This window comes from Rhopalosiphum padi, chromosome 4, assembly GCF_020882245.1.
Source record: "Rhopalosiphum padi isolate XX-2018 chromosome 4, ASM2088224v1, whole genome shotgun sequence".
Taxonomy (NCBI): domain Eukaryota; kingdom Metazoa; phylum Arthropoda; class Insecta; order Hemiptera; family Aphididae; genus Rhopalosiphum; species Rhopalosiphum padi.
In genome coordinates, this window is record NC_083600.1 from 52,676,612 (window position 1) to 52,696,306 (window position 19,695).

General features: G+C 30.7%; 1 protein-coding gene across 7 annotated transcripts; it reads right to left on the reverse strand.

Annotated features, from left to right (window-relative positions):
- Nucleotides 1-888: 888 nt before the first annotated feature.
- LOC132929259 (ankyrin repeat domain-containing protein 17-like) lies at nucleotides 889-19,595 on the reverse strand. Of its 7 annotated transcripts, none has more exons than XM_060994478.1 (33): nucleotides 18,796-19,595; nucleotides 16,052-16,229; nucleotides 15,808-15,862; nucleotides 15,602-15,746; nucleotides 15,288-15,435; nucleotides 15,037-15,188; nucleotides 14,832-14,960; nucleotides 14,453-14,738; nucleotides 12,956-13,257; nucleotides 12,355-12,891; nucleotides 12,154-12,282; nucleotides 11,765-11,894; nucleotides 11,377-11,651; nucleotides 10,835-11,216; nucleotides 10,669-10,775; nucleotides 10,505-10,604; nucleotides 9,499-9,783; nucleotides 9,082-9,413; nucleotides 8,816-9,017; nucleotides 8,598-8,752; nucleotides 8,357-8,532; nucleotides 8,025-8,283; nucleotides 7,670-7,961; nucleotides 7,225-7,580; nucleotides 6,847-7,151; nucleotides 6,507-6,779; nucleotides 6,308-6,434; nucleotides 6,145-6,250; nucleotides 6,009-6,086; nucleotides 4,354-4,766; nucleotides 3,322-4,287; nucleotides 2,259-2,519; nucleotides 889-1,275 (listed from the first exon to the last, which is right to left on the reverse strand). In XM_060994478.1, the coding sequence occupies exons 1-32, from the start codon at nucleotides 19,021-19,023 to the stop codon at nucleotides 2,268-2,270; spliced, it is 7,860 nt and encodes a 2,619-aa protein (XP_060850461.1). In that variant the 5' UTR covers nucleotides 19,024-19,595; the 3' UTR covers nucleotides 889-1,275; nucleotides 2,259-2,267. The 7 variants fall into 7 exon arrangements, with proteins under 7 accessions (XP_060850461.1, XP_060850460.1, XP_060850459.1 ...); XM_060994477.1 differs by having other exon boundaries at nucleotides 15,808-15,949; XM_060994476.1 differs by having other exon boundaries at nucleotides 10,669-10,763; nucleotides 15,808-15,970.
- Between the last annotated feature and the right edge of the window lie 100 nt (nucleotides 19,596-19,695).

Here is a 19,695-nt window from a genome sequence, read left to right on the forward strand (position 1 = left end):
AAACAAATGCTGGTGTAGCGGCCACTTAAAAAAAATTCTAAATAAATTATAGTGAATTTTAAAATGTATTTATTATTTATTACTTAAGATTAAGTAAGTTTTGTGTTTATTTAGTATTATTAAACGTTAATAAAGAAAACAACTAACAGATTACAGAATGATATAACATATTAGGTAGTGGATAATTGATATTATAAAATTAACTACTAAAATAAAAAATTATTAGAAAAGGATTGCTAATTGAAATCTGAAACACAGTAGTCATTAAAAAATATTATTCCTAACTTTTTTTTAATACGTAAGAAATCAAATAATTTAATAGATTCTAGACGGAGTGATGAATGTATTAATCTTTAACTTTGGGATTCTGGTATCAAATCTGATCTAGTTAGTACTCTGAGAAGTCAAAAATAAAAAATTCTTAATATTTATCAAAATAACCAAGAAAAAAATAAGGGAATTTTACAGAAATAATAATTAAAGAAATCTACTTTATTACTTATATAGACTATGCCTTCGCTAATTATTGTTTTTCATATACAATAAGCCACTGAATTATCTGCAGTAACTCAGTCAACATTAATTATACAGTAGAAAGGTAATCACTTGCTCACTTTATTTTTTTTAAATCAAATAGCAATGATAATAAGAGGAAAATATATTGTATCACATTCACAGAGGAAAAAACAAATATATACAGATACATTCGCACATTATTATTAATAATATATGCGTAATAAGTAATTTTAAACTTGCATAGTTTAATATTACATAATGTATCTAAATATTTTTAATTACAATCACAAATAAAAATTTTTTTTTTTCATAGGCTCTATAAAATAATAAGATATTGTTAAAATATAAATACGAACAATTAAAAACGCATAATTCGATAGTATATAAATAATTATATTTTTTCATCCGCACATTTCATATGAATGCAATATTTATAATAATATAACAATTTCTTTAACATAATAGATATTAAAGAAACCCTAAGCCGTAGTAGTAAAAGTGTAATAACGTATCGCTAAAAAAAAAAAAATTAAAAAAAAAGACGAAGTACTTGTAATATATATTTTGAATGTAAAAAATAACGTGAAAAAAGACATTTTTGTTCCAATAATGAAACCATACAAAATAATGCATTATAATTTTGTTAATTTTAATAATTGTTTGCATTATTTTTTACCAGAGACCATATTCAGATTTTAAATTAGAGAAACAAAAAATATATGTCTGTGTTCCAGCTATTAGGCAGTATTATTTTGCATCCTGTAAACAAATAAAATAAACAGAACAAATCATTAAAAACAAATATATAATAGAAGTAATATTTCAAAAGAATGTAACCAGGTCACAAAATTTAATTTTAAAAATATTTAATATATAAAAATAAATTTATATTCTACAAATAATTAATGAAAAAGAAAATTTTTATTAGTCAGTGAACTTAATATGAATACATTTATTTCATAAATTTAATATTTATTATTACTAACATTACTTAAATAATGTGCATTTATAATATACTACAGAAGAAAAAAGTTAAATAGCAACAGAATTCTTCATGTTGTAGAATTTTAAAAAGTCTAGTATTGTAAGTTTTGAAGTTTTACATTTTTTTTTATAAAAAAAAAAAAAAAAACTACAAGCCCATCACATTTAATACAAAGATTGCTTTTCATTTACACCCTTGTCTTATTTGATTAATTAGTCCCTTCCAAAATTTTCTTCTACTTAAATTACTCATTTAACTAGTCTTGTTCTTGTGAACTTAACATCACTATAGATTATTAATAATATAGTTATATTTAAATATTTGTGTTTAAATAAATTTAAACAGCAAGTTAGAGCAGAAGGTATAACAAAATCTTATAAATTAAAGTTTTTTGTCAGTTTTTTATTACTAGACAATAGAAATGGATTGTATATTTTGTTTATTCGTATCAATTGGTATACTATCAAAATGTATAAAAACCTCACAAAACCAAATAATTAATATGGTATAATATGATTTCATGATACAACTAGACAATATAAGATAATTCATGCTTTTGTGTTGAAACTATATAAATCTAATTACAAAAAGTGAATGCAATCATTAAAAATAATGAAGTTTTTTAAAAAAAAAATTACCAACAGTATTCATTGTAATAAACCAAAACCATGAAAGCTTAAACAATCTTAATTATTCAAATAGTAAAACAGATATAAAATCAATTTCCACAGAACACATAAAAATAACAATTACTTACGCCATGTAATTAAAAAATGAACGGAAATGGTGTGTTCATAGGAGCTTGCTGTTGAGACTGTTGTTGGGCTTGTTGTTGTTGACTTCTAGATTGATCCCATTCTAATTTTGGGTCAAATGCCATTTGTCCAGGACCATGATGATTTGAAGCTAAAAGGTGATGGGATTGTTGTTCCAAGTGACCATTTGCAGCAAACAATGGCATTGTTTGCATCATGGCTGTATGGTGATTCATATTAGCACCCGTTAGGTGTTCAGTGGACTAAAGAAAAATATAAAATATAGGTTATATAGGATATAACTTAGTTCGTGTTTATTATATATTTATATATTATAGTAGATGTCACAAAAAGCAAGCAGTAATTGCATTATTAGTGATATAACCCTAGCGGTAAAACAATTGTAATAATTTTTAAAAACAAATCAAATGATAATATACTAATTATTAGGGCTCGGATTTTGTAGCAACATAAATCCTTAAAAAAAGCATTTTAAGTAGCCAAAAAAAATGCTACAAAAATGTGCAAACATAATTTAGATAATTTTACCTTTCCTTAAGTTGTAAATACAACTGTAATTACAGTAATTAAATTGTAGATAAAACTATATAATTTCGCACAATAATGATAAATATTTTATCAGTCATCCATTTATTGCTGGGTTTTTCACAGGTTTTATAATTTTTGGCAATAATAATATAGCCTAAGTATAATATACGTAGAAATAAGTTAAATTTTCTAGAAAAATATGTGAAAATTAAGATAAACGAACCAAATATAGAAAAAAAATCAAAAAGAAGTTTACTTCATTGAAATTAAAACAACTCAAAACATATTTATTTATAAGAATTATCTTTCTATTACACTCTCCACAAAAGAAGCATTTGCTACAAAATCCAAGACCTACTAATTATGTAATTATTATTTATACCAGTATACCTACAAATCTTATTGACATACAGCATGTTTTTTTCAAATTATTATTTCTATAGTCACTTTTTGTGGCACCATTTAGTTAAAGTAAACAATGAATTACGTTTTTAATTTAAAAAAATTTGTATTTACCTGGTAGGTATCAAATAAATTATGTTCGTCTACCATAGGTCGTGGTCCAAGAGGAAAATTAACAGGTGGTGGAGGAGGTGTTCGGAAAAGGTCATGATGAGCCCAATGCATTTTCATATCTGACCAATTTGCATGTTGTTGCTGATGAGGATTTTCTCCTATTAGATTTTGTTTCCATGCCCGTTCTGTACCAATTGGTTTAGGAGGAGCTTTACGTTCATCAAGATTGGGTGACATATTTGGTGGGCTAGCAGTTGCTTCCATTCCTGCAAACATTTCTGCATTGCCATTAACTGGATGTAAGGTAGGTCGTCCAAACGGAGGAGGAGGTTGATTAATAAAATGAGTCCAACGATTAGGATTGTTGGGTGCAACTCTTAAATTTGGTAATTGTTGATGAAACTTTTGTTGAAATGGCATAACATTGGGTACCATAGGAGGTTGAAGGAAATTTTGTGGTACTTGATTATTATAGACTTGTTGAGGTTGAACCATATTTTGGTTAGATTTTATAGTAGCAAAGTCTGGTGCTCGTGGGTTCAATCTTGAGCGTTCAACATTTATTTGCGCTGACTGATGAGTTTGATCAGAGATGTATGGATGTTGAGATTGTGTATGGTAAGGTTCTGATTGGGGTTGTTGAGCGGTAGGTTGAATGCCTGTATTATTGTTGTATTGTGTGACAGGGGAAGTCATAGGGGGTGTTGTGGTACGACTACCATTTGTACTTCCGGTATTTACACCACCAGTTTTGGAAGAAATTGGCGAAGATAAGCCAGCTCCTCGATAACCTGGTGCTTTTGATGCGTCAGCCATTGGTGTGTCTGTTTCTAAATATTTTTTAGGTTGACCAATCGTTCCGATTGATGGAGTAACAGCTGGAATATGATTACCCCCACTAAATGTAACACTTGGTTTTTGTCCTCCACACTCTCCTTCTCTACCCCACATTGTTTGTACAGATATCTAAAGAATGTAATAATGTAAATTAATATTTGCATAAATAAATAAAAATATATTATATATATATACCTTAGAAAATGAATCAAATAATGAATATTCTGAAGCATCCACAATTTGAGGTTTGATTTGTGGTTGAGGTGGTAATGGAGCACTGCTTACCATTGGTGACACAATAGCAACTGGATGGTGATTAACAGATGATGATTCTTGTTGTGGTTTAGGTTGAGCAAGAGGTAAAGCATTGGTGGATTTGGTAACAACAGTTAATGCAGGAGCTGATACACTTCCTGTTGTAATAGGCGTTACAGATACAGTAACAGTAGCAGTAGTTGCTGGAGCTACAGAAACAGATTGAACAACTTTTGAAGGAGCAGGTGGTTGAGGTTGTTGAGAAGGTTTAGAAACAGAATCTGAAGAGGATATTATGGCATTTGTATAGGACATTGTTGGTTTGACAGTGCTTGTTGTAATCTTCTTTTCGCCTACAAGAAAATAATATTCTATGGTTGAAAACATAAATAAATAATTATTTACAGAGGTATTATCTAATATTTTTTAATAACAAAATTAGGTACTTTTGTGTTTTTTAAATTACCACTAGCTTCGATTTTGTCATCCTAATTACCATCACCATACTCAATACAATTCAATTATTGCAGAATTATTACACTATCTGCTGATTTAAATATTCATGCTTTTTAACTATCAAATAAATCTTTTATTTACTATTCATACATGTATAATAGTACAACTGACATTAAATTGTAAAAATTGATATTATTAAAGTTATGCAAACAATAAATTATAATCATAATTTTATTACCAAGATTCTCATACTATAATAGAGCCCATACTAAACCTTATATTGAACTTATAACATTTTTTTGTGCTAATTGTACATTAATATTATCTGGTAAACTTCCTAGTTCACGTAAAAAAAAAACTGAAAAGGATGAGAAGCGGCTGACACCATGTTTAAAGTAAACTATTTGTTGTAATGGTTATCATACAATATAATTTTAAATTTTACAATAGCGTCAATAGTGACGCACCACTGTTCCGGATAGCAACAGGTGGTTACAATAAAATGAGAACCATTATCTGCACGGTGGGGTGAGGTTTGGGATAATGTGGTGTTCAGTCACCAGTTTTCGTGAAGTGTTTAAAGTCATACCCTTGAGATTCTTGTTGGCTGTTGTACTGTGATGTTTACACAACACTAGTATTCCATCATGTGCACTATTGCCTTAAGAATAATTGCTAGTAAATCTAAGTGGACCGATAACTATTGTAATTAGTTTCAACTTGTATAATGTAGAAATAGTAGTGGGGTCACTGAGATTATCAATAATTATAGATAAAGAAAACATTTGGAAAGTTAGTACAACATTATCATAGAAATGATAATCTTATATTTTAAGAATTTTAATACAATTTTTTACTGGTGTGGTAATTTTTGATTTGCTGATATTAGCTAGTTATAAGATTGTTTTGCTATTATACTAATATAAATGCTTAAACCTAATGCTAATAGAGTCAACATTATAGAAAAGTACCCAAAATTTTATTAAAATTATCATAGATTACAACATTAAAGGAGAGATTCATTTATTAAAATGTAATTAATCTAATCAGTAATCACTATTTTACTTAAGATTTAATAAAAATTCAAATATTAAAAAGTACTAGGTATCATTTGTAAATAAACAAAATATGTATATTACCAGCAGCAACAGCAGCAACAGTAGGGCGAGGTCCATTAACAGTGATTGTAGGCTTTATAGTCATAGAAGCAACAATTGCTAAAAAAAAAAATACTTCTTAATAAAGTACTTATTTTATTATACTGTTTTAACTTACATGGTGCAGATGTTAGTTTAGAGGCAGCTACAACTGTAGTTGGTTGACTAACAACAGGTTTTTGAGGTAATGCGGCAGCTGCTGCTGTCTTGGCTTTAGCATTGTTCTTAAAACAAAATAAAATTGTAGATAACTATTCAAATGCAATTATAAACTAAATTACCACTGATTTATCCCAAGCACTAGTGACTTTGGGATTTTTTGCAATAACGCTCATAATATTCACTTCTGGATCTTTGATCAACATAGCAATTAAATCATGAGCTTGCTTAGTGACATCTGTTGATCCTCTATTAAAAATATTTTAATTGTTGTTAAATTTAGATTTTATTACCATTTAAAATTATGTTTGTTTTACTAACTTTATCGTAATTATTCTTTCTCCTTGTCCTTTACTTTGATTATCCACTTCAATTAATGCTCCAGTTGAAGCTCTTATGGCATTTATATTACTTCCGCCACGTCCAATTACACGACTAATTGCATTTAATGGCACAGATACTTTTTTACTTCTATAAGGTGAAGCAAGATAACGAGTTCGAACAACTTCTTTCCATCCTTCTTCACGTCCGCGAGTTTGCTTCACAGGACTAACATTAGAAGTTTTAGCACCAACATGAGAATATTCTTCAGCTCTATAAAATAAGAAAATAAAAGATTTGAGAATACATAGTAATAAATTTGATCAATATAATATCATACGTATGTTGTTTTTTGTGCTTAACAAGAAAGTTTTCACTTCCCGTAGCTTCAAAATCTTCACGTGCAGCTGGATTCTGTGTTGATTCAAATACCATATTATTGACAACTTTGTTATTTCCTTTGTAATTATTCACTTTTACAGATTCTTTACGGGTGGTATTTGTAAGGTTGTTATTTGGTTGTTGAACTTTTGTTTTAAGTTGTGCGTTTTTTGTGACTATTTGAGGGATAACCTCAGTTTTGGTGGGAGGTGATGTACTAGTAGTAATTTTACTTTGAGTTGAACTGACTTGATTTTTCTTCTCCTAAAAATAAGACCCAATATTAAATTGTTATAACTATTCTTTAACATATTTAAAATATATAATTTATACCAACCTTATTTGATTTAGTTTGAACGGAATTTACTTTAGCTGCATTTGTTTGAGTAGCAGCTGAATTAGTAGTTAATTTAGCACTGGTAGTAGATGAAGCTGCTTTAACTTCTACTGCAACTTCTTTCCCTTTTTTCTTTTTATCTTTTTTATTGGAAGATGTAATTTGAGTTTGGGCAACTACTCGAGCAGCAGCAGCAGCAGCAGCAGCATTTTTAGCATCTGTACTACTACAACTCCCTTGGCTGTTGGCATCAATACCACTATCACCTTCTTCAACATCTGCTGATATCACACTACTCAGTACAGTAACTTTGCCTTTCTTTTTTAAATCAACTTTTTTCTTCATTTCAACCAATACTAAAAAAACATACATTTAAAATTATAAATTACAATACAAATGCAATAATTTTAAACATTTTTATATTAATAAACAATATGTATTATACCTGTAACAGGAACTTCTTCTTCTTCATCTTCTTCTTCCTCTTCCTCATCAATGTCTTGCCCATCATTCTTTTCTTCTGTTTCTTCCTCCAATTTTTTACCACTTTTAGCTTGTTTTTTCTTTTTCTTTTTCATTTTTCTCCGTGCAGCAGAAGCCTTTTTTAGTTCTTCTTTAGTCTTTTCCATATCAAGTTCTTCAAGCAATATAGAAGCATTTTTATTAGCTCTAGCTGCTTGTTGATCTTTTGATATCCGAATAGCAATCATACAATCATGACATTTATCAATAGACTCCTTTAATATAATAATAACATCATGAAATTTTATATTTGATAAGAATAATTAATAATTACATACCTTATCACTCAATGTAGTAAGGAATCGTGTCATTTCTTGATCACTTGGAAACTGTGATACATGATTAACCATCCACCTCACTACTTTGACATGACCTTTTCGAAATGCAGCCATTAAACAGGTAACTTTTCTATTATCTTGGGAATCTATATTGGCACCAACTTTATAGAGTAATTCAATTACACCTAAATGACCACCATTGGCAGCTAACCATAAAGGAGAATTTCCTTTTTTATTCTTTACTTCTACATAAGCATTTCTAAAACAATAAGTTCAAATTAAGTAATTAATATTTATTTATTGATTTAGATTAACGTTTATATAGTACATACTTTTCTAATAATAGTTCTACAAATCGTACATGACCTTTGTCTGCTGCTATTGTGAGAGCAGTATCACGAGAAGATGGCACTGGATTAGCATTAACATCAGCTCCTTTATCAATTAATACTCTACCAACTTCAACATAGCCACCACTAGCTGCCTCCATCAAAGGTGTTAAACCAGTCTAAATAAAAAATATTTATTTTAAAACATAATAAATTAATAAATAAAATAAGTAGATATGTTTACTTTAGCTCTATGTTCTACATTGGCTTTTCGATCTAATAGTAATGAGACTACTTCGTGTCTGCCTTGGAAACATGCTAATGTTAGTGCAGTATTACGATTTGTTTCAATTTGAGCATTTATATCACTGCCCATGTCTAATAGTAACTTGACAGCAGCTAAAAAATAATTCAATATTTAATGTATAAACAATAAACTTATAGAATACTAAATGTACTAACCTGTATGTCCATTCATAGCAGCTAACATTAAAGGAGAAATCCCTAACTTAGAACCAGTTCGAGAGTTTATCTCAGCTCCATTACTCAATAATAATTTTATAATGTTAACATAACCACCAGAAGCTGCTAAACTCAAAGGGGTATAATCTGAAACATTTCTATGTTCTTTGTTTGCTCCTCTTTGAAGCAATAGATCACAAACCTAAATTAAATTGAAATTAAGTAACATAAATATTAAAATATAATTTTAGTATGTATTTTCTTACTTCGTATCGGCCACCAGAACAAGCTAAAGATAGAGGTGTATCTTTTGTTCGTTCTGATTGTGCTTCCATATTAGCTACATTACTCAGGAGAATTTCTACGATTTTTTCAAAACCTCCTGTAGCAGCTAATATTAATGGTGTGAACCCTTTCTTGTCTCTGTGTTCAATATTTGCACCTCGGACTAATAAAAGTTTAACTAATTCTTCGTGTCCACCAGCACATGCAACTGTTAGAGCTGTATCATGGTTGCTCTCTGTTTGTGAATCCACATTGATGCCATATGATATGTCAGCATCACTACCATATGATTCTCCAGTAGTCGTGGAGAATCCTGGAAAAATAAAATTTAATAATTAGTTTATTTTATAAATTTATTACTTATATTTTTGCAACAATATTCTCAGATATTCTCTTACTGGAGCTAGCGACATCCGATTGGGCAACAGAATTTGATGCTGGGGTGTTATTTGATCCAGATTGGGGGGCTGAACTTGGAGGCTGGGGCCGAACTTGATAGCGCGCCTTTTTACCTTTATTTGTAGTAGTTGTCATAGCAGTAGTTGTTGATGTAGTTGTTGCAGAACGCTTATTTGATGTCACTGACTCTGATGGTGTTTGGGTAGCAGCCGCAACTTGCGTAGGAACACAGTTGATCAATGTAGGTACTGTTGCAGTAGTAGGTTGTTGCGCTGTCGTTTCATCTAAAATTATTTTTGAAGTTTAAATAATTATGTTTATATTACTTTAGAGGATAAAACATTTTTTTTTTTAATTCAAGAATAGGTAGAAAATTAAAATCAAAACTTATAAATCAATTTTATTTTATCAGATGTAACTAATAAATTATTTTAAAAATATCTAGCATAATGATTTACATAAACAACTTAATTCACATTAGAACAGCTTCAAAGTAAAAAAACAAAACTGAGCCGTCGCGGGACGCCTGGCAGATGTGAAACATCAACAATTTTCTTTTTGTAATAATGTTGAAAATTATTATTATAATAATTATTAATTATTATTTTTTTTTAATTAGTATTATTATAAATTTTTTGCCGAGCTTAGGCAAATTGAGCCGACAATCCACAAGTGGGACGTCGCCATGGCACAGGCGGTGTCTCACTACCGAACCGCGCCATAAAAAAAAAAACGAATGCATGAACAGATTAAATACATAGGCCATTTTAATAATTAATATTTTAAGAAATATATTATGATAATCTCAAAAACTAAGTTTAATGTAAAATGTTCAAAACTAAAAAGGCACAAATTTAATTTTCATCATTCTATTTTTATTAATTTTTATAAAAAACGTAATTAATTTAGGTATACTAATAACTTTTAACACCTTAATAACAAATACTAATAAAAAAAACACAGTTTGACAAATATATTTTTGCTTTTAAAAAAACAAGAACTCACCTAAACTAAGCTGGGACACTGCTCCTGCAAAATTAGCTATATCCATTGATGATAAATTTTTAATTCTAAAATCAATAGAAGTTTGATTTTGAACATAATTCTGAAACAAAAATACAAATATAGAAATAATAAAATAAAGTTATATTTAAATAAAAATAATTTACTTTAAATGATTGAGAAGAAAAGGTACTGCTTAATCCAGAATCAGAAGAATTGATATTGCAACGGTGATTTTGAATTTCTTTTTGAAGTCGTTCATCTATATTAGGTACTTTAAAGTTTAAATAATAAATGACAAATGTAAAATAAAAGATATTTTTTAAAACTTACAGTTTGATATATCCTCAAGGGTGAGCGGTGATTCTCTAACTAAATTTTCTAGAAGTTCTGCATCAATACAATTTAAAGCTTTAAAGTCAATTCGTGTATTAAGATCACCGGGTAATGGCAACAAACCAGTTGTACCATGAGGTAAACTGTCATGTAAAGCTCCAGACAGTGGCAATAAATTCTTCACCATATTATCTGGAATTTGTAGGTCTTTACGAACTTTTAATAGGTGTTCACTCATTAAAGAACTAATCATTAATTCTTTAAGGTTGGCATGTCCACCATCATTTGCTTCACGTTTAGCAGTTTGCTCTTCACAAAATTTGATCATACGAGCTGCTAATTCTTTATCACAACCATCACCTGAATGTCTTTCAATAAACTAAAATAAAAAATAGATACACGATTAATATAAAATTGATTTGTTTCTATATATTGTAATTTTAACAAAAGTTTTGTAACCTAACCAAAACTTTATAATTCAAAAACACATATTATTATCATATTCAAGGTAAAAACACATAACCATAAAAAATACATACTTCGGCTTTAAATTGTGGTTTCATTGCGGCAACTCCTGCCATTACTCCTCTAGCATAATTGGCATCTAATGTTGCTTGAGTAGCTTCATTAAGACTTGTCATTCCTGTAAGTGGCTGGGCCGGTTTCTTTTTAAATTTGGCTTTGATTTTAGGTCTATCACTAATAGCAGTTGTTTGAACTACGTCAGAACTAGCAGATACGGGCTGGCTTGAGTTGGTTTTTGATGCTTCTCCCACTTTATTTGAACCCACAGATGTATTACTTGTTGACGATTCTGTTGATTTTTTTTTAAATAAAATAGAAAATGATTGATATGTATTGTTAAACTATTTTGATAAAATAGGTGAAAGAATCACAACATAATAAAGTAATAAAATTTTTAATCACCTGAAATTGAACCATTAGATGAAGTGCTGGAATCTAGAACACCAGGTGATGATGCCGATAACGGAGGAGGCGTTGTCATTAATGTAACCATTGAAAGACTTCCATTTTCTTTTAACTCTTGTTCAACTCTCTAAAAAAAATATACATAAATAAATACGTTTAAATTTCAGAATATAAATCTTTATAGATAGATATTTTATTTTTCTGATTTTGTTATTAAATTTATTAAATAATTAATGTATGAACTATATTATATTATAATTTATATTTTATTTTTAAATACCACTTGAAGTTGAATTTTGAAAATTTATTATGCTTAATGGTATTGAACTAAGAATTTCATTCAAAATAAGTGAAACAAAAATGGAACTTCTATATTATGTACTTACTTTAAGATCTTCAGCTATTTGTTGCCTTTTAAATAATTGTTGTTCAATTGCAGCTGTATTAATAAGTGGTTTGGAAGTAGTAGGAGCACTAGCTTTGACATTATTTTCTTTGGGTAATTGGATTTTAAACTAAAAATTAAAAACAAAATAGATTTTGTTAATTAAAATAGAAAAAATTTAATTAAAAAGCTTATAGTATACCTGAACATCACTAGATAAACAATTATTGGGTGTATTAAGTTGTGCTTTTCTTATCATAGCTTTTTGTATGCATGAATTGGCATTATGTTTGGCATTAGGTCCATAACTTTCTACTATTCTACCAGCAATTGCATGTGCCTTAGACATAACTTGAACTTCAGATAATGCAGATTCATCAACAACTGGCACATCTTCAGCAGGAGTGGAAGGTACAGGTGACACAGGAGGTGTTAACATGACTGAATGTGGATAATCTAATAACAGTTTAACAACGTTGGTATGACCGCCTTTGGCTGCCTCTATAACCATGGTCGAGTTGTCTTTTAGTTTATGGAAAGGATCAGCTGAATGAGCAAGTAGTAGTTCAACAACAGAAAGGTGGCCTCCAGCACAAGAAAGTGATAAAGGTGTATGGTCATTATTGGCAGTGACTCTATTTATATCAGCAGCTTTAGATATTAGGAATTGAACTGTACATAAATGGCCAGCTCTACATGCTTTCATTAAAGGTGTACGTCCTCCTTCAGATTCATGTTCCTGATAAAATTAATAATAATATTTAAATTATTTAAATTATAAATAAACACTAAAATTTACTCACAAGATTAGCACCAAACTGAAGTAACAAGTCAGCAACATCTGTATGGCCATTTTCACAAGCATAGGTCAGTGCTGTATCAGCTGATGTAGTTTGTGCATGAACATCTGCACCACATTCTAAGAGGTATCGAACCAAATCTATATGTCCTTCTTGAGCTGCTTCCATAAGAGGCGTTGATGCTCCAAGCTCCAAAATTGCACCATTTTTTATTAGGAAATCGGCTACATCCAGAAATCCTCCACAACATGCTAAGGTCAGAGCAGTCTCTTGAGTTTCTTCAGTCTGTGCATTTATATTTGCTCCTACATAACGAACTCTCAATTAATATTTCTTAAAACAATTATTGTATTATTTATTAAAAATATTCCTTGATATCACATATATCTTGTAAAATTAAATAAAATCATTATTTACAAATTATTGATTAAATTAAACTACAGTACTCTCTCATGGTACTTCCGTGTTATCTCGATTACCAAAATATTTCCAAGACTACCTACTATGATCATCAGTGGTATCTCAACTAGCAAAATTATTTGAATAATAAAAAAAAAGTGTATATTTGTATTATATTAATTATGTTTAATTAACATTTAGTTAATAACAGTAATAATTCCAAATTTAAATCTATTCTAAAACACGATAAAATGTAATCAAATAAATATTTAAATAACATCTAAAAATTTGTATAGAAAAAAATGTATAATAGTATAAAACATTTAGTCAATAATTATTCTAAATCTAAAAATGTGTATAGAAAAAAATTATTTAATTATTTATTTATTCACTCAACTCAATGAAGTTAATAAAATATAAAATTTAAACTTACAGTAGGTATATATAAGAGATAAGAGTTGATTATAATATTTAGTTAATAATTTTTGAGGAGAAAAGCAGGTTTTAAGATCCATTAAAATTCTATAAAATGGTGGATCGTTTACAAGATTTTTTCGTCAAGCAAATTCAGTCAGGTATGAACATAGTAAATTGTACATCGAAAACAAAATTAAATTGTACATTACGATGATACAGAGGTAGTAGAAATAACCCAGATGATTCTAACAGGTAGTCTTGGAAATATTTGAGTAGTCAAGATAACATGGAAGTACCTCCCTTATTAATACAAAATTAGATAAGACCACAAAATGACTCGTTCATGTTAAAAACACTTTAATACTTTAACAACACTTATTATTTTAAAATCTATCAACATTTTCTGAAATTAGAATATATAAAATAAAAAAACAGCTTAATCCAAGATTGAAAGAAGAGAGCAAAATCATTTTCTAGTTATTAAATCTTATATAGAGATAAATATCTATCTCATTTGGTAAATACTAAATTATCATAGCTAAGGTATAAAATAAAATATGCATTTAATCAAAATATTAATATATATATATATATGTTTCATTAGATGATATTTCTTGTATACCAATGATTTATTGTTTGCTCATGAACTTGAATAAAATAAGATAAAAATAATTAAAAACTTACCTTTACTCAACAAAACAGACACCATATCTTCATGACCTTCTCGAGCAGCTTCCATAAGAGGAGTATAGCCTTCATCATTAACTTCTTCAATATTGGCCCCACGGTCAATCAACAATAATGCAAGCTCAACGTGACCACCACATGCAGCTAAGGTGAGTGGTGACTCAAAACTGTCAGTTGGCATATTAACTTGAGCACCGGAATCTAATAAAAGTCTTGCAACCTCTACATGACCATCCATTGATGCCTCCATTAAAGCAGTATGCATTTCATCTGTTTTATGTTCCTTCAGCAAATAATAATTAAATAAATAGTAGGTACTTCAATAGTATTTATTAGTTTGAAATCATAAATTGAATTAAACATAATTTGAAATTACTTGATCAGCTCCAGCAGCTAACAAAAAACGAACCATTTCTAGATGGCCTTTATAACATGCTAGTGTTAAAGCACTTTCTTTGAACTCATTGGAATGAGTATTAATACCAGCTCCATGTTCAAGTAGAATCTATTTGGTGAAATATTGATAATTGATTATAATAGAATATCATCAGATAAAAAAGTAATATTTTAGAAAACCATACTTTTGCCACTGGAACATGCCCAGCACTTGCTGCTTCCATAAGGGGTGTATGTCCATTTTCATTATGATCTTCAACATTAGCTCCATAATTTAAAAGTTCTTTTACAGTGTCTACATGGCCTCCAGCGCATGCATACATTAATGGTGTATTTCCTGTAAAATAAACATATTTAAAATTATAAAAATTATAGTTTATTTAGCAACAGTATATATATATATTAAAATGAATACTTATTTAATATATATACTAACCCGTGGATGATAAAGCGTTTACAACAGCTCCATGAGCAAGTAGTAGCCTAACAATCTCCACAAATCCAGAAGACGCAGCTTCCATAAGTGGTGTGCAATCTCCTTTAATACCCCGATCTTCAACATTGGCTTGCATTGCTAATAGAACCTAAAATATTATTCAACAGTATTTTTATTTTTACTTTAAAATATCTGTAAAATAATTGTATGTTATTAAAATGGTTATCTTCACAGTTGTTCATCATGTTAAGTCAATAGAATTTAAAATATGTGAAAACTAGTAAGTAATTAAGTTTTTAAAAATAATAAATAACCTGTGCTAATTCGTAATAACCTGCTGAACAGGCAAGGGACAACAAACTTTCACCCTCTTCAGATGTCTCATGAACTGATCGACCTTCTGTTAACAGTTTACGAACAGCTCCAACGTCACCATCATGACATGCTTCGACTAGGGTCCTGAAATTTGATTTGATAATTTTTCGGCTTGTACTAATTGTGGCCTTTATATCCAACATACTTATTATCATTTTTGGTTTCTGCTCTCATCCGTGTCAAAGCTGCTGCCGCCTCGTCTAAAGCACAAGAAACACTATTGGTTAATTTTCGCAGCACTTCAGGGTCTGTGGTGGTCTCAATTGGAACGCCGAGTTTAGTCAGACCTAAACCGCATACGTTTGCACCTGTTAGTTCATTCAAAATAAATCATAGTTTTTTTTTAAGGAGAAACCTAAAATCACCTTAATATTTTAAAGATCACTTACTTGGCCTAAGCATAGATCCTGCTGCTTGGAGAAGTGCTTCTAATTGACGATGGGTGTCAGGATCTCCTTCTATACTTTGTTCAGTATCTGTATCGTCTGCTGCTATTAGAAAGGTTGAATTTAAATGGTTATTAGGATCTCGACATAATTTCTCTCGATTTATACCAAACCTACCAACCTATAACACAAATGAAAAGTTGATATAAATACATTGCGTAAATATTTAAAACAGAGTGAAAGATTATTGATTTGAATAAGTACATGTTTCAAAAATTATCTTGATAAAATAATTAAAAATGTATACTTAATGTTTATTGCAACACCTAATTTCATTGTACTTGTATTAATAAAATGTTAGTTGCTAATGTAATTAATTCACAAAATAATTTTTTGTTATATATAATTTTTACTTAATGTATTGATAGGTTAAATATACTTAATTAAGAGAACACCTAATTTATGACTATTAAAAAAAATTGTTAAACTATTATTTTATCCTGATATTGTCATCGATTCTTTTATTAATAAAAATAACTAAGAAAATGTATAAGAAAATAATAATTCACAACAAGTTATAAAAATGTTAGCAAAATATGGAAAACATAATTTATTTACCTACTAATGTATGGTTATTGAATGGTAACAAATTATTAGATTCCAAGTCCCTACTTTTAACACAATATTGAATAGAAAATGTATAGTATAATTTATAAATAGGAATACTTAATTCATATAAATTGCAACAATATTTAAAAATAAGCACAAATTAAAGTTGTATTTAAAATTATAAAATTTAAAAGTACCAAGAAGGATACATTTTTAGTTATATAAGTATGAAATGAAAATACACCTATATAGTTAAATAAATGTATATTTAAACAAATTGTATGTCTATTTTTCACAACATAACTAATTAAGACAAAAATATATTATCAATAAATACTAAACACCTACTTTAGCATAATTTAAAATTAAGAAATGTCCAAATTATTTTAGGAGTTAAAATTTAATTAATTTAAAACTAATAACATAAGTTATAAGTGTGACACCAAACCTTATGTCATGTAAAATAATTTGAAAAATATCAGCATTATTTGAAACTTGTTCCACAATATTTTTATGTAAATAGACAATGCTAAAAGTAATCTACAATGTATCAGTATAACTAAATTAAATCTCCTGAATAAGCTACCTATAAAAAATTTACTGTTCAAACAAAAATTAACCTCTTCATTTTTATTTAATTAAAAAAAGGTAAATAATAACACTGATAATAGAAACTCTTAAGATCCTTTTTAATACAAAATATTAAATTATGATAAATCAGACAACTATAACATAAAGAAATAGTACTAGAAAACTTCAGAAGTATGAATCGATTATATTTATTATATGCGATGGACCAGAAGAGAAAGAAATACTATTAAAAATAATTGTACCGAACGGGGAGGATATACGAAAAACCACTTTTCCGAGCCAAATATTAGATGAGGAAAAATTGAACGCACATCAAATTTTTAACACACAGACAATGGCAGGAATCGAGGTAGATGCATTTATCACAGTATCAACAAAACAATTACCGTACAATAGACTGCAAAATATTTGTCCAAAATTCGTCGCCGGGAACATGCAAAAAACCTATCTTTGATTAAAAAAAAAAACCAAACACACACTTCAACGACGTTTACACGGATCGTGACGATTACACTACGTAGGTTTCGGTACACGCGTCAAATGTACAGAAAATTATTGACAGAAACATGTCAGTCGCGCAATTCTCTGACAGAGAGACACAAACAAGCCCACACGACTGCTCTAGAACGCGGTGACGTACGTAAGCGGAGAACAATACAGTGCGGGAGTGGAAGCGGTGGCGGTAGTGGCGGTGGTGGCGGCGGTATGCGCCGCGTACATTAGAAAATCTCGATGCGATTGACCCCGGTCCGGCTGGAGGAAAACGAAATAATGAGAATTATACCAATACCTAAGTAGTGGACAAAAAAACCGCACCGACAAACTACCACACACATAATATCATCACAATCACAGTTATTGCTTATTATCATTAGTATTGCCGTGCGTACTACACAATCCATAACATAATACGTACAACGCCATTGTTATCGTACGGAGACCGGAGAAGTGTGTAAAACATAAAAACACACCGGGCTGATCCGCGATAATAACAGCAGTAGACATGTGTACGATGGGATACGCGTTACTATTACTATTTAAAATAGCAATGTTTTAATTGACGAGAAAATATTTTTGAAATAAGGTACTCTCGTACGATATATATATTTTTTTTCTAGGTTAGGTTGTCATGCACACACACTCCCCCCTCGCCAGGCCCCGACTGGGCGGAAACCAGTTGTGACAAAGGGTGCCCCACGGCTGCGGAATGTTGGGGGGGGATCGGATTTTCATGAAAACCCCCGAAAGGTCACGGTGACGTCACGTCGCACTAAAAACCGAAATTATAGTTGTGTTACTCACGGAACTGTCGACGAGAGCGGCGGGGATGATGAAACCAATCGAGAGAAAAATTAAAATCGAAAAATATTATACACCTATCGCGATACGAATATACGTTTTATTCGTTTCCGTACGTCGGCGGCTTATAAAATAATAATTAAAAAATAATTTACAATATTATCATTATCACAACAGTACGAGATATTACACTACGATGCGCGCGTACATAACAATATGCGATATATATTATTATGATATATGCGTACTTCTGATAATTCTCCTTCGGAACCGGACGACCCGGACAAGTACATTTGGTGATCAGGTTCGTCGTACTCGTCGTCTTGGTATTCCGACTCTGAGACGGACTGCAATCTTTTGTCGATGCAATTGTTGTCCGAGGGCTGGACGGGCGTCGGGGGCGTGAACGAGGGGCCGGCTGACGACGGTGCAGCCGTGGCGTTTCCGCCGCTCGATGTCGTGGGTATTTGTTCCATGACGACGACGTTTATCCGGCTCCCTTTGGTGGAAGGCCGACGGTCGCCTTTTTTCTTTAATTTAGCGATTTTTGCGCGGGCGGTCTCAGACACGGCACACGATACCGCGGACGGCGAACACTAACTAACTACTACTCCAGCAATTACAACGACACGACTGCGACGCGGCGCACCAGTGCACCACTCGCGCGGCGATGACCCGTGCGCGACCGCGATATCAATGATCCATCGCGCGCAACACAGTCGTGGTGGTATCACGGAGTGCCAGATAGTGAATAATAATGTGATATAATTTTTACGGCGACTGGGCCGGGGACGAATATTGTAACGTCGGCAGCACGAGACACTCGCGGAATGAACGGTGTGGCCGGACGTGCGTGCGTACGGACGTTTTGTCGAGGGGTTTACTGGCAATTACTTCGTGTCGGCGTTTTTTCACGATGAATTATCAAAAACGAGTGCGGGATTGCGGAAAAATAGTTCGCCATGTCTACGACAGCGACCCCCTCCTCGCTCAGAAATTTTACTACTGCTGCTGCTGCTACTGCTGTTACTGCTGTTTACTACTATGATACTACTACGACTACTACGACTACTACGAGTTACGACTACTACTACTACTACTACTACTACTACTACTACGACTACTACGACTACTACTACTACTACTAC

Coding starts and splice junctions, on each gene's coding strand:
- LOC132929259 (XM_060994475.1), bottom strand. CDS start 19,023: ATGGAACAAATACCCACGACATCGAGCGGCGGAAACGCCACGGCTGCA. Junction 7,152..7,224: donor TTCAAACTAAATCAAATAAG/GTTGGTATAAAT, acceptor TCTTATTTTTAG/GAGAAGAAAAATCAAGTCAG. Junction 6,435..6,506: donor GAAAGAATAATTACGATAAA/GTTAGTAAAACA, acceptor TATTTTTAATAG/AGGATCAACAGATGTCACTA.